This window comes from Maylandia zebra, linkage group LG20 (assembly GCF_041146795.1).
Source record: "Maylandia zebra isolate NMK-2024a linkage group LG20, Mzebra_GT3a, whole genome shotgun sequence".
NCBI lineage: Eukaryota > Metazoa > Chordata > Actinopteri > Cichliformes > Cichlidae > Maylandia > Maylandia zebra.
In genome coordinates this window covers 9,524,174-9,540,671 of record NC_135186.1, presented here as the reverse complement: position 1 = coordinate 9,540,671, position 16,498 = coordinate 9,524,174, and the positions used below count along the sequence as shown (strand labels likewise).

Here is a 16,498-nt window from a genome sequence, read left to right as displayed (position 1 = left end):
CTGTAACCCGGAGCAAGAAAAGTAATCATCAAACTTTTGGGGGACACCGAGGAGAAGACAGGAAGAAGGAAATTATTATAAAGGTGACAGAAGGCGAGTTTTGCACATCAAAGAGAGCTGAAAACGCATATCCCAGCAGACAAGAAGAACTGGAGGAACAGACACTTACCAGTGCAATTTACTACAACTTATTAACTCAGAAAAAGTAAGAACATATAAAAAGGGGCTGGGGAAAGCCACCGTTAATTTAAGGAACAACCACCAAGTCAGACTGGCTCCTGTTGTGCCTGTTTAAGTTTTCTTAATGTGCCCAAATATGAAGGAGCCAAGTTTGCGATACGCCGAGATAAAGCAGTATGCAGAAACATATTTTTGGAAAAGCTCAAAGAAAAATGGCAAGACACTCATCGACTCGGGGCTTTCTAGAGAATGGCAGGAATTAATCCTAAATTAGGGGGATGTGAGCATTGATGAGAGACAAAGTCTGACAGTTATTACCATTACCGCAGTCTGTTGGGCTGTTCGAGTCATTATTTCAGCCAAGACCCTGTGACAGGCACCGGCCCACAGCTCCCGCTACTTATTCTCTACAATGAGAAGCCCTGAAGGAAGTGAGAGAACATGCACAGAGATCATTAACTTAAGAGCACTAAACCACTCACATTTTCATCCATCCGTACAAGTAGTCCAAATGAACCCAGCAGGCTTCTGTGCTCTACTCAGCTCACCAAGGCCAAATCAAGCTTGGGAAGGAATTGTGTTCCTTTTCAGCTCTCGCTGTTGACAGGCACAACTTCAAGGTGTTCATGATAGTCACTCAGGCTCAGGCCAATTTGCCGTGGACATGCATGTCTTTTATTCGAGCTTTGATGTTCGACAGTACACACCGATAGACATAGCTCTGACGGTTAAGCGTTTGACTCGCTCAATTTTATTCTGGAATGTTTTTTTGAAAAGAAGCATAGTGAAACGCTTAAACCCATTAGCAGATATTTTGCTGGCTTTTAGGAAAATTATAGTTTAGGCACAGACCAAATGCTCAGGATGGAGGTTTTTATCCTCGCTCTAGCAGTTTTACAGACGTTATCATCACTTGGCTGGTCCGCCGCTTTGGACCAGCCTCATTAAGTGATGGACCATTTGAGTTTTGTTTTTTTCACAGTGAGGGGGTGCAAAAACATCCATAAGACAAACTCAACTCATGACATATGCCTTATTAAATTCTGGCAAGTAGAAACATAATCAGTAGTTTTCTCATTTAAAATAATACAGACACATTTAACTGACAGCGACAATATGAAGTGCTTCAGATGATTATCAATTCCTCATCAAAGCATCAGATCACTCGTACCTCTTTGCATGAAAATTCAAATCACCAAAAGATAATCGTAATACGATAAGCTGATATAATCACTCGCTGAAAGTTAATGACACCGCGTGCGCGTGAGAGTTTACGCCAAGCAAATACCTTTTCCAAAACAAACCTGTCGACATGATATCTCAAAATTAATCGTGTAATATTTTTCGTCTCCAGTGCACTGATATACTGATATACTGCAGACTCAGATTTGTCTAATCTGCCCTAGTTGTGATGAGCTGTATGCAACAGTGGAGAGGAAAAGCTAAATTAGACTTTTCTACAGCTGCTTGGGCTTCAAATGTCTCTGAAATGCTACTGACTTCTTTATGCAACTGCTATTTTAAATGAAAATCAAGTCTGGACTGAATCTCATCTACATTTAAAAAAAAAAAAATCCCCCCCCAAAAATAAATAAATAAAAATAAATAAATAAAACAGCCCCAGTCTGAGCAGGCCATTCACAAGAAAACCATTAGATGAGCAAACATCATCACCAATGCCTCTCTGGCTGCCAGGGCCCTGCATCCGTCTGGAGAAGGATGGCACTGCTGGCAGGCACTGACAGGGTAAGACTCACTCTGGGCCAATCGCAGGGGGAGATTGATGCACTTCTCACTGGGGGGAGAACTGACATTCATTTTAATTAGGCGGGCGAAATATTGTCTCTGCGGCACGCAGCCTTACTTGCCTCAGCTTCACATTTGGAAGGAAGGGGGCGGGGGCCCGGGGAGCAATGCCCTCAGAATAGGCCACCGATGAGCTAAATATATCACTTTTAAATCCTGATGACATTACTTTGCTTAAGATGTTTGATTAACATTTAATTAACATTTGTATGACATTTCAGATCAGTAGCAAACAAATATATAACCGGTTTCATTGAGGGAGCGGGCCACACCAAGAGGGAGGTCTACACCCTCCCGTTATGTAATGCCAGCAGACCGGAAGAACTGCGACCAAGGGAGGGGCTCGTGAGTTCACAGAGCGGTGTTACAGTAAAGTAGATGTTCTGATAAGCATTTGATTGGGAAGAGCTTCGCAAGATACTTTTCATTCAGCAAACATCATTAAACCCTGCAGGGGCCCACAAAAACCACTCAACACACACACGCACACTCAAAAGCACACAAACAGCTACTTAAGGGAAATACCTGTCGGTGAGCCAATTAAAACCCAAATAAAATCCTCTGTGGCACAGAGGAGAAGTTCTACACCATCACGTTTAATAAACCCAGCCACAACCTATGTCACTGCTTTCTGCTCCACATACTGTTTATCCTCCATCCCCTGGCAGTGACAACCGAGACAGAGAGAAGAATAAAAAGATCATTAAGAGAGTGATATTTATTATAGCTCAGCTAATGGAAGGATTGTCAAATACCAAACGCGACACATGCCCGCGTTAGACTCTGAACCACAATTACTAAGCCATCAGTCAAGTGTGTATTGGCTCATTCAATATATTAACAGTAGAGTTTTTAATATGCTGCCGGAGGAGCAGCTTACTATTTCCTTATGTTGATGTTCTAATTAGCACAATAAACAGAGCGACTTCAGCTCTTGTCGAGGCACAGAGACAAGGCGGAACTGCACCTGTGACAACACAGCAGGCCTGTCAAGCCTCGGATTGCTGAACACGTTGAATCAGTCTGCGTGGGGTTATGGTGAAAGCGATACTCCACATATCAGTGGAAAAAGCAAGAAGAGGAAAGAGCAAAGAACTTGTTAACCCCCATTTTCCAACCAACCAACTTGTATACTACATACAATAGTAATCAACACTTCTTACAAGCAAAGAGCTGCTTCATTTTGTGGGTTTATATGTTATTTTCAAAGGAAAAGTCTGGCTCACAAGCAACACATCTACTTCCCCGCAGACATCAAGTGCATAACACCACTCAACAGGGTTCTCCTTTTAAAACGGCAGATGAAAAATAGAGAGGGTCAACCAACCCATGAAACTAACATTAGATTCATTTACAAGCTGAACACAGCAAATATAACCCACTAGCAACAGTTGTCATTTCAGGCAAAACAATGTAATAGCTTCTGGCAAGAGGGGAGATGATTTCCTCACCACTGTCTGAAACAGTTGCTAAAGGAGAGCTTAGTGAGCAGTCAATTGTGGGAACACAGCAATGCTTGAGTAAAAACAGAACAAAATGTTCCTGGGATGAACAATAATGGGCTGCCAAAACACCTCCAGAAGGGCTGGGATTTTCAGTTTTGTTAAAGAAAAATGGAAAAAAAACAAAGTGACCGTGACATATATTTCCACAGCACTAATTTACCAAGACATGAGCAGAGTCACATATTACTCACAATTTTGCTTTGTTAAGTTTCAACTCTACTGTTTAGCAAAGGCTCCCATAATGCACTGAGTGTTTATCCTTCAATCACCTCTTTTTACTCTGTTTTATTCATCACTCTGCATTTAATCATTAGGAACAGATTATCTTTTTTCCGGTCTTCGCAGCAAATGTCCACCACTCCCTGAGCTTTCTTCCTGTTTAAACAGAGTTTTTCCTTCCCACTGTGACCAAGTGCTTGCTCAGAGGAGGTCAGCTGATTGGTGGGGTTTTCGCTGTGATGACTGTTGTGATTTTGTCCCATATGTGCAAAATTGAATTGAATTAACAATCTTCAGCACAATTCTAAATGATTTGCTTCATTTCAGTATAATACTAGTATACTGCATTAGTGTACATGCAGTTTATTGCAGACTTTAATCGTCTCTATAGCAGGATGTTCTGACAACTCCCTGCGCAGATCTCTCTGTACAGTTCAGGATACAGGAAATTGTTAATTTCTCCATGAGCTCTGTATCCACTGTAGTCATCAGTCTCATTTATTTGGAAATTGCTCTCTGTCACTTCTCTGACAGCTAACAGATGTATTAGGATTGTAGTTTTAAATTAAACCACAGCCAGCAAACAATGCAACATTCACAAACGCCGCCCGACCCCAACTCTGTTTCTTTCATATGACCATGTTTTCTTTAAATTGGAATGTTGCTTTAAATAGCATGTAAGACATAGGCACGCTGCCAAATTCAGACCTGCGTCTGCATACATCTGCGTGAGAGCTCAGGAAAGGGCAAAACAGAGTACATTTAAAGGTCATGCATTAATGGTCACACTTCCTCCCACGCTCAGTAATCAACTGTGCCACTCACTGAATGCAGTCAGGGTCAAAGGTGGCACAACCTGAAAATGTGATGCAGGTGACACTTTTATCACTGGTTGCAAGCAGGCCCAGTTACTCGAGCTGAGATCCCATTTCAGTACATGACACATAGCACAACTGTCAAAACCCTCTTTCAGCAACACAAGTTTGCTGCTGCGAAACAGCTTGGGAGAGTCACCAATTACTGTTCCGAGGATGTGATTCACTTTTGACACTCTCTCAGAAGCATAGCAGTGGTTAGTGAGAGGATGAAACCAAGTAGCTCTCTTAAAATGTCCCTCCCTTCCCTTCTGTCGATCTATCCATTTTGCTTTCCATCTTTCTTTAGGCTGCGACCTACAAGCAGTCACTCATTCCCTGTGTCAGTGTTTTGGATGGCTGTAGCTGTCAAATTCCCCGACAAATTGTTTCCTGGCAAAAGGACAAAGCCATGAGGGCCAGCAGAGCCTTCTTCACTGATTTCCTCCGGACTACCCACACCACCCCCAACCTACACCCCCACACCCATTAGCGATGAGCTAGTGCTTGTCAGCAGAAGAAGGCGGACAACAATAAGCCCCATCGTCTTGCATTAAGCTTTACGTAACTGTATTACATGGCTCAATAGATGAGTACTGCTGCGCTAACGGTAGCTGAGGAGAGGCAGCAATCAGCAAGCAGGAGCAGGGGCAGAGATGTCTCAGATGAAGTTACGGCGGGGCTAAATTGGTGCTGACAGAAAACAATTAGGAGAGGCGTCATTGCCTCGCATCAGTTGTCAGTGACCCGAGTATTCGCACAGTGAGCAAACCGCTGCCTATGGAAGGCATTCACTTAAACTTTTAAGTGCATAACTAAAAGCATGATGTGCTATGTTGAATAGTACATCATGAATAGATTTTTTTCCCACTTCTTATATAGAGCATGTGAAGGAGCTGAGAAAGGAGCAATCACAAACGTTGAAAAATTTTACAAGGCTGGCATGAAACTGCGCGCATTTGTTTGTGTTGGCATAAACTTACCTTACTCACCTTCTATTGTAAGTGTAAGGCCTTCTCATTTTACCATAAAAACAAAAGTTCTTGACACCAATACGGTATTGGGTTTATATGTCATGTAAGTGGGATAAAAGTATAACCTCTGATGATGTTCCAGGATAGTTCCTGGCACTGGCTGTGAATAGTCTTGACCTTTACTTTGTTCACTAACTGCTTGGTTTACACATATAAGTAAGTCTGAAATGCTGCACAATAAGGTCGTGGGCACTGACATAAATCGATGGATTTAGTTCAAACCATTTAATAAGTAAAAAAGTCTGTGCCAGAGAAAAGTAAATCCTCTAAATATTTTGTGATCAAACCCCATATTAAGAGCACCAAACAGCAAAAGCACTGTATCACACTGTGATGAAAGCAGAAACATCAGAGGGCAGCAACTGAAACAAATTAAGCCAACAATTATCAGCACGGACACTGCAAAAGGTAGGAGAGGACTTTTTCAACATTCTACAAAAGTTGAAGAAGTGTCAAGCGGCAGCTTTTACCTTGAAACCCTCTTAAATCTCTCATTATCTTTCACATCATTGGAGTAGGTATTAGTTTATGCTAAAAATGCCACATTTCGTCCAAGAAATCAATGACATGCATACATAAGCAATTAAAGTAAAAACATAGTAAGAGATGGAGGAAAATAAGGTTACCTTCATCTTAATATTTTGTAGCATCATAATTACTGAGCAAGGCAGTGAGCAGAGCAACTAACTGCAACTCTTAAGCACTGCTGTCTTTTTCTCCCCCCCGAGTTTCTTCGACATTAAGCGAAACAATATGGAGAAGTGTGTTAAAATGGACATAGAAGGACACAGTTCCCCTGTGTTCACCCAATCAAAGTACAGGCACTTTGCGGTGTGTCGGGCAGCATAGTACAATGGTGTCAAAAGGATAAGAGAGAATGAAATAGCAAAACACAGAGAAAGCAAGTAAAAGGACTGTGGGCACGGTATGTGTGTGTGTGGTGGCAAAGAAAAGTTGATTATTTGAAGTTCATTGACCCCAGATATCCTCTGAGAACAGCCTATCAGACAAATTCCCAGTTCCTCTCCTTTCCCCAGCCTCCTTCATTTAAATCGTTATCTCCATCCCTCTGACTGCTAAGGAGCATAAAAAAGGGTGCTCAAAGGCTCTCAGAGAGAGAAAGAGAGAGAGAGAGAGTGCATGGCAGTGGGAGAGCAGGCAAAAAATAGAGAGAGAGAGAAAAAAGGAGCCCGATCATAGCCAAAATCAAAAATACCAAAGAGGATAAGTGACGACACTGCATGATGTTCTTTCTTCATAACCAAAGGCGATAAGGGCAATGCAATTTTTTTTAAAAAGGAGGCCATCCTTGTTCTTTGTCTTACTGTGAGAAGCAGACTGGCTTTCAACACAGCAAGGATGAGACATGTAGGCAGTCTCAGAGCACCAGGTGATTGCCTCTGTATTGCAGCGGTAATGTCTTGCAAGAGAAGGGATTTCAACAAAATTGTTTTACAGTTTTCACCCACCTCATCCCCCTCAGAATACATCAAAAGATATAATTTTATTTAATCAAAGGGAAAAAACAGTAAGGCAGACTGGCATGTTGCTGCCATGCAAGCACAGCTCTGTAGCGGATGAAACTCTTTTCAAGCTGCACTACACAGCACCATCTAGTGTCAGCATAGGCATTAAAAGATCGGATTCAAAGGAAGTAGCAGGATGTCCATACATAACTCAAAAGACAAATCCACACATGCAACAAACAGAGCGCTTCAGGAATGTAACACCCACTGCCCCCAAACTTTACAACAAAGCTACTGTATTATTGTTATTGCTGAATCGATGAACGTTATTCTGCAAAAACACTGCAAAATACTTCAGTGTATTAACAAGTTTATGTCAGTTTCTACATCTTTCCTACAGTACTCAGTTATCCTGTAATTCTATTAAACAGATGGACTTTCATTTTATTCTAATGCATATAATATACCATCTAATATATTGTATAAGTATAACTAATATGTATACTTAAATTTAGCATCTCAGTTTATCTACAGTGCGGTGAAAAAACCTGTCTTTCTATTTTGAAACAAACTTTCTTGTCATTTTTTTAGCTGCTTTAACACCCATTTTCAATCCAGGGCTTGTACCTGACCATTTTGAGAGGTTATTGCTTTTTTGTGTTTGCTTATTAAGCCACTTACCACTGACCCATGAATCACTCAAGCATAGAAAAGGCACCTAATTCAAGGGAGGATCCAGTCTTTTGTCTACACGTAACAGACACCTCAGCAAAGAACAATTTTGAACTTAAGGGCTTTGTTAGAAAAAGTATGAAAAAATCTCAATGATAACACAGTTTTACAAATAGCATTCTTTGACCAACAAGGTGATTCCCTAAATACCATTAGCCAAAAGCCTGGCATCTCTCAACACGGCCTGCAGTGTGTCCTTATGTGTGAGTACACACACACTAACAGAAGCCACTGATTTTCAAACACCACCAGAGTTATACTAGCGCTTGAAAAATCTTACAAGAGGTTGTGGCGGCAATCACACATGAACCCTCACATTTGTTGTTCTCAAGTGGTGTCAAGTAAGGTCTTAAATAATCAGGCCCCATCTTATCTTAATGAGCTTGTAGTATCATATCACCCTATTAGAGCACTTCGCTCTCGCTCTGCAGGCCTACTTGTTGTTCCTAGAGTATTTAAAAGTAGAATGGGAGGGAGAGCCTTCAGTTTTCAGGCCCCTCTTCTGTGGAACCAGCTTCCAGTTTGGATTTGGGAGACAGACACTATCTCTACTTTCAAGTTTAGGCTTAAAACTTTCCTTTTTGCTAAAGCATATAGTTAGGGCTGGACCAGGTGACCCTGAATCCTCCCTTAGTTATGCTGCAATAGACATAGGCTGCCGAGGATTCCCATGATGCATGGAGTTTTTCCTTTCCAGTCACCTTTCTCACTCACTATGTGTTAACAGACCTCTCTGCATTGAATCATATCTGTTATTAACCTCTGTCTCTCTTCCACAGCATGTCTTTATCCTGTTTTCCTTCTTTCACCCCAACCGGTCGCAGCATATGGCCCCGCTCCTCCCTGAGCCTGGTTCTGCCGGAGGTTTCTTCCTGTTAAAAGGGAGTTTTACCTTCCCATTGTCGCCAAAGTGCTTGCTCATAGGGGGTCGTATGGTTGTTGGGTTTTTCTCTGTATCTATGAAGCGCCTTGAAGTGACTTTTGTTGTGATTTGGCGCTATATAAATAAAATTGAATTGAATTGAATTGAATTGAATTGAATTGTGTGAAGTCTTGTTGGCAGTGAAAAACTGTCTGCATTGAAGATACACCCTGGCTCAATACAGCTATAACACCTTGAAAGCATCACATAGTTGACAGTTGCGACACAGTCAAGGGACCTGTATAGTGTCCCATCACACTGTTCTTGGTAGCCAGAGATATAGAGTGTGAGGGCGTAGCAGTCAGCTGATAGTATGGCAGGACTGAGAAAGATGCAGTGGGCGGCTGGGTGAGATTTCTTCAGGAGGCAGCACGCATCAAATCCTTATCAGTCAACACCCAAGAAGGAGCAGCCTGTGCATTAACATTCACAAATAACATATGCACACATCAGGACGCAGATACACAGACATGCACTCCTCTCCCACACACAGAGACAAAAATTACCCTCCACCCACTAAATATCTCTCACCTCATCAAACATTCAAACATTTATGCCAAAGAAGGTGAAGGTGGTGAAGTAGAGTGTGGCAGAAGGTAGTTTTTGTCACCCTCCCTTGCTATTCTGGGGGGATGTAGATGACAATTTGATGGTTCTATCAAGTTTATTAGAATTTCTAAACTTGGATGAAGTTTTTTTTTTAATATAATTCCACTAGGAGCTTGAAAGTTTGAAATATTTAATGGCAATATGTCTATCAGAGTAAGAAATATTGTGTAAATCTGATGTTTTGAACAAAGGCTGGTAGATTTAATGGCAAACCTCATGACACATATTTACAAATTTATACAGTGCATACTTTAGTGAGCACAAATGTGCTCAAAGCAAATTGTGGCACATTAGGAATGGGGTCATCAAAAACGCACACATTATATTACTGGGACCATGAACCACTTCAATAAATTTATAACATTAATGTAACCCTGACAGTGGGAAAAAGTTCAGTTACTCCAACTCCAAAAAACAAAAAATGATTTTAATTTCACGTTTATTTGCCTTCATTGCTTCCTACCAGAGTCCAATTATGACCACCTTCATGTTCACATCTGTTACTCAACCGTGCATCACAAACTTGTACACAGAGTAAACATTACCTGTTGTGTCAAACTGATCCAAGTACAACCGGGCTACGAAGGAGGAGATGCTAGCAGCTGGTGATGTGCAAACCAAATGTAAACAAATGACTCAACTGAGCATTGCTAGCTGCACTCCATATGAGAGGCGGTTACATGGTGGAAAGGTTACTCTAGGTGACTTTAACTTTAGTTATTGTTAAACTCAAGTGCCAAAGCATGTTACATGCATAATACAGCTGCCGGCACCTTGTTTCAATAGATTCACACCTCAAATTAGGTAGTGTGTCATCAAATGACAGTAGCTCATTTCAAAATAAGGATGGAAAAAGAAATTTACCTCATTTACTTAAAGCCACCTGCAAGTATCAATAAAACATTTTTCAGTGTTTGTTTTTCTATATAATCATAAATATCACTACTATACATTTAATTGAAGTATCATGATATCATTTTAGGGCTATATCACAATTTGCACCAATGCTTCCTTTCAAATCTGTTATGATGAAAGGAAGAAACCTAAGAAAAGAAAGGTGTGCGACACATGTAACGTCATGAGCTGTGAAACTCAATCCTGCCAGACGTGTTTAATCTAGTAATAAGTAAAGGGTGTAATTATGTAAATATGATATCATTTCACTTTTGACTGTTTTTTTTATGAAACAAAATGAAAAGTCTTGACTTTTTAAAGTCAACAAGCCTACAGCTGTGGCCATATCTGCTCTACACAAAGACTAAACTTAAAAAGAGATGCAACAATGGGTAGAGCGTGCTGAAAATTCTTTCTATTCATCCCCTATTTCTACTTTCTCACCTAAATACACATGCAATTGTGTAACTTTTAGCCACTCTAGCTATAGGTCAGTTGCACTTTGGTGACATTTAATCAACTGCTAACAGCCAGTTGTGAATTTAAGTGAGATATTCCACACTGTTGATAGGCTATAATAAAGTTTAATACAGACATAAGCACCCTTCTAAGTATAAACAAGAATGACTCTGCTCATCCACTGGCTTATATCTAGCACCTTCACTATGTCAACGTTTCAATTAGCCCAACAGTTTGTTTAAAGAGAATGGTAACCGTTAGAATTTCATGCTGTTAAACTGCTCAGAGTCACTAGGACGGCTCTCTGTATCATTTTGTCACAATCTCTTTTTTTAAATTCTAAAAGTCACCTATGAGATACTAGTGTTATAATAATGCTTTCATGTGCTAGAAAACTATTCCATATAAACAGTTGCCTTTCCACAACCCAAAAACCATTATGTCTCAACAGGAAATTATCACTCTTGTCCACGGTAAAAAAAAAAAAAAAGAAAAGAAAGAAAGAAAAGGGAGAATCTGTCAATTTACAATACACTGTCAAGTGGATGCAAAGGTAAGATTGGGTGAATTAATACATAAACGCAAATGTGGTACGTGCCAGCCATGGCTAGTTGTTTTTCCCGCTGTTTTTAATTGGTGATCTGGTGACCCATGCTTGTGTAAGGGACAACATGCAGTAACACAGTAAGAGCCCAGCCTTGGCATGCATTAAGTGTTGAAGGCTCTCCCACGCACATAATTACCACAGTCCTTTTGTGATTTTTTTAAGCCATTTGAGGTTGTTAAGTGGTTTGAATTTGGAATTTACTTCCCTTGGGGACATGTCGACTCTGTAGCTTTGCAAGAGGTGCCTGCTGCCAATATAAACAGATGTAACACTGACAGGACTTTAGATATTATATTCAATTAACTAACAACATTAATGACATTGCTGTTATTACTTTTATTTTTAAGCAGTCAAAATTAACAAACAAAAACATCAACACACAGTTTATATATTAAGATGCGTCAGTGTATATTTGGATTGGGCTTCCTAATGCATATAACATTTACTAACTAACTTTGACCATCTGGTAAAATTTCAGGCAGATAGTTAATTGGTTGATAATTAATTGGCCAGGCTTTAGTTGTGATAAGTAATATCTAAGATAATATATTTGAAACAGAGAGAATTAAAAGAAATTCTCTAAGCAGACCTGCATTTTGAGCTTCATTTTTTGTAGAACTACCTAAAATGTAGCTACAACACTAGTCAAGACTTTGCTTTGTTAATGTGACGTTATTTTAGGCAACAACATTTAATGAGCCCCTTCAAAAACCTTTGATTGACATATTTATGTAAAAGAAAACATAATAATTTTTGTTGAGTTAAAAAGTTGAAAAAGCAGATTGTGCAGAAGTTCAAAGCAAAACATAAAACAATAAGACAATGAAATTCCCATTTTTAACTACACTTTTCTGTTTAACAGTTTTGCATTGAGGAATGTTATACTAAACGTATATTTGCAAATCACTGAATTCTGTTTTTATGCACAGTGTCATTATTTTGGAGAATCGACTGGAAGGAAAAATATCCAGGCAGACGTCTGATGAGGTATTTATGCTGCTGGATATTTTGGGCTACCACGGATGTGAGGAGTTTAGATTTTCTGAGACATTAATTGACTTAACAGAGAGAGTAGCTCGACCAATATTTATTTATTTATTAATTTATTTGTCTCAATTTGGCACACCATAGTGACTATAAAAACATATTAATGAAAAGAAACAAAGTACTTATAAAAGTACAGAATCCTAATAAAAAGTACACCACACTGTAATGGTAAAAAATACAATAATCTGGAACTTGCTGGATTTCTCAAAGAGCCTTTGAACAACTCAGCAAAATTTTCCTTAGGTGGACTGAATTTCAGTGATACAATTGATAACTTATTTTAGTTAATTTAGTTAGTTAATAAAATGACTTATACCACCAAACCAGCCAAGAGCAATGGCATTCTTTTCAAGATCTGACAGCTCTACGTTTCAACCTCAGCTTTGTGTGCACTTTAGCAGGAAAAGAGTGCACACTTGTCTAAGCTGAAAAATAAAACAGAAAACTACACATTAATGCATGTTTAAAGAAACATGTTCAGCATGTTGTTATCTTTTTTATTAAATTGATTTATGAAACTTAAATAGAAGCTAATAAAATTTGAAAAAAAGATGGGAGGTTGTTCTAATGAAACACCACAATTTGATGTATAGTTGAATCTGGTCAAATCTTTATGATACAACCTACAAGCCTGCATGTCTTTGGAAACTTACATCAGCTCACACTATAATCTGACCATCCATACTTCTTTCACACAGGCCATATTGCTTTCAGTGATTTCCTCTGGGAGACGATGGGGAAAAGGTGTGACACTCAAAGAACACAAAAGCGATGGTGAAACAACAAAGACAGAGTGGAGCTGAGACAATGTTGTGAGGACTTGTTTGAGTGTTTCTGATTGGTCCTGAGTTAATTTTTGGCTAGAATGTTGATTAACAAAATCCATGTGCTTTTGCTTTTCTCTTACCATAGTCTCTCGACCTATTGGAGTAGAGAAGACATACTCTAGCTGAAAGATGATTGCCAGAGCCTGATGATTGGTCAGTCTAAGCTCTAGGCTGCTGCGAAGGCCCAGGATCTGAGGCAGGGAAGATGTTGAGCTGAAGAAGAAACAAAGAGACACACACATGCAGTAAAGTGCAAACGACGCAAAGCTGTTAGCAAAGCAGTGACTAAATGTCACTGAAATGCACAGGTCCCATTATTTCTGTTAATAAAGCCGCATTTTCTATTAAAATGATTCAAAATCAATGTCTGTGAGGATTTGCTAAATGTTCCTTGGCAAGCACCGGCCTCTTGTGTGAGAAATGGAACAGCACTCTTGGTATTCGTCATTCACAGTTTGCATACACCATAGGCGGGAGCATACTGTGGAGTGCTAGCGTGTCACGAGGTGGGGCCGAGAGCCTTTTCCTTTTTCGCTTCATGGACTCTCTAGAGTCCTTTTTTTCCCTCTCTCTCTGCTGTCTGAAACTATCAGGCATAACATAACCAAGACAGACTGCCAGCTTTTCCTGGCAGCACCAAAACAATTCAAACAAAGTAATTATTCCCTACATTGGTGCTGTAGTCTTAAATCACTGCATTTACAAGAACTTTGTTCAGGAAAGTGCAAAAGATTTTAATTTTTGGATGCTGATTATTATTATTCATATTTAAACCATAATTAAGGACAGATCGCTGGTTAGTATGTTATTACTTTTCATACTAATAACCCACTCATACAGTATAATCATCCACATCATCATCAACATCAGCTACTCTTGAATGTGAAGTAGCAAACACATTTTTTATTGAAATGCCCAGTGAGAAGGGGAACATCATTCACTTCTTTTATGTGTGTGTGTATGCGTGTTATTGGCTGAGCTTTACAGCATATTTTGGCATATTTGCTTTAATTTCCTTCTCACATTTGACAAACCGTAGAAAAATATTTCTCCTAATCATCCCGACAAGCTCATCTTCAATGAAAGTGCACACGCTGACAGAGAGGTGTGGAAAACCGTTGTGAAAGTGTAAGCAGTAGCTTCTGCCATCACTGTCCACCGACAGAATGGGTTATTAGTGTGAATGCTTGAAAAGCATTCACAGTATTGTTATTCGAATCTTTATTAGTGTGAATGCTTGAAAAGCATTCACAGTATTGTTATTTGAATCTTTATTAGTGTGAATGCTTGAAAAGCATTCACAGTATTGTTATTCTAATCTTTATTATTATTATTATTAGTGTGAATGCTTGAAAAGCATTCACAGTATTGTTCTTCTAATTAGTGTGAATGCTTGAAAAGCATTCACAGTATTGTTATTCGAATCTTTATTAGTGTGAATGCTTGAAAAGCATTCACAGTATTGTTCTTCTAATCTTTATTAGTGTGAATGCTTGAAAAGCATTCACAGTATTGTTCTTCTAATCTTTATTATTATTATTATATTTTATCTATTCCGTACGTTTTTTGTAATCCTACTCCTTCAAAACCGTTCAACTTAGAAAAACCATTCAAACACCGTTAGATTCCTATTCTTTTGGACAACACTGCTTCTATTTTTCTCATTTTTAACATTTATATTTTTAATTTTATTCAACTTTATTCAACAAAAATTTATAATGTATTTCAATGGGGAGACCCTTCAAATCCTCATTCAACTTACTCATTTTTAAACTCTTACTACTTCCACATACATTGACATAGAGCCACCATTCAAACTTTAAAACGAAGACAAGACATTCAACTATTCAACTTGTATTTATCTTTTCAATATCTATTATACTTTTTCTTCAGTTCCAGTTTAAGTTTCATGATGTTTTTTCACCCGTTTCAGAGTTTATAATGGGTGTGTATGGGACGGAATGTTGGGGCTAGAGTGAGAGAGCTCAACTGCTAGAGTGAGAGGAGCAAAAAAATTAATCTTAAAATCTTTTTTAAAACTGCTGCTGTGTCCACAGCGTTTGCTCTACAGCCACCATTTTACCCTCAAAACGTAGCCATCGCTGTCCTCTTTCATCCAATGTGTTTACTATTGTCCTAGGTGTTATGGTTCTTTCATAAATGTCACCAATGCACAGCCTCCTCCCTCCAACTCTTCCATAGACTCTAATGTTAAAATGGCTCAGAAGGTTCTTTTGAAAATCAGAAGAGCATGGTGTCTTTCCACTGTCACCACGTCCATATAATAAACTCCACAGGCATGAAAACTGAGAATTCAGTAGACTAGACATTGCTGTCGCTCACGGTGAAAGAATTTCGTCAATACGACTTGTACTTTTCATATGGGAACGATTTGTTTCGGCCTGACTTTTCTGTTCATTTTAAGCAGCAAAAGTGAGGTGCATGTCTGTGTCCGTGTGTATGGAGCCATTGGGTGCGGTCACTATAGCAACCAGGCTCACACCTGCCTGCTTAACGAGCTCTCTCTCTCACTCTGCCAAGATTCATCTTAAACGCTTCTCTTTCAACTGCTGCTGTCTCCACAGTGTTACAGCCATCATTTTACCCTCAAAACGTCGCCATTGTTGTTCTCTTTCCAACATCTTGTCTTTCAAAGCTCAGAGATGTAAACTTTTTAAACTGTGTGGATCCAAGTGGAGGGATCACATTTTAGTCATTCAGTGATTCAAAGAATATGACCTTTTAATATTCTTTCAGATGTTTTCTGACTCTAAATGTTCTTTTCTCATTTCTTAGGTTTTTCTAATTTACAATTAAAACATTTTCAGCTTTTTTCCAACTTCTTCTTCTGTGTAACCTTCAGCTTTTAGCAGTTCAGCACCTTTGTTTTCAGGTTAAATTCGTTTTTTTTTTGTTTTTTTTTTGTAAATCTCATTCAATATTTTTAACTCAAAATTCAGCAATTAATTCATTTCAGTGCATACATTCAGATTCAAGCATTCACACTGCAGTTTCTTCAGAAAATGCACTTTCTAGTTATTATTATATTTTATCTATTCCGTACGTTTTTTGTAATCCTACTCCTTCAAAACCGTTCAACTTAGAAAAACCATTCAAACACCGTTAGATTCCTATTCTTTTGGACAACACTGCTTCTATTTTTCATATTTTTAACATTTATATTTTTAATTTTATTCAACTTTATTCAACAAAAATTTCCCAAAATTTCCCATGTATTTCAATGGGGAGACCCTTAAAATTCTCATTCAACTTATTCATTTTTAAACTCTTACTACTTCCACATACATTGACATAGAGCCACCATTCAAACTTTAAA

At 38.9% G+C, this 16,498-nt stretch overlaps 1 protein-coding gene across 4 annotated transcripts in view; it reads right to left on the bottom strand.

Annotated features, from left to right (window-relative positions):
* Positions 1-16,498, bottom strand: part of nphp4 (nephronophthisis 4) — a 249,304-nt gene that overhangs the window by 96,904 nt on the left and 135,902 nt on the right. For all 4 annotated transcript variants that reach the window (XM_076878848.1, XM_076878847.1, XM_076878846.1 and 1 more), the window contains exon 9: positions 13,242-13,374. In XM_076878848.1, the coding sequence (XP_076734963.1) occupies positions 13,242-13,374 (133 nt within the window). The remainder of the gene's footprint in view (positions 1-13,241; positions 13,375-16,498) is intronic.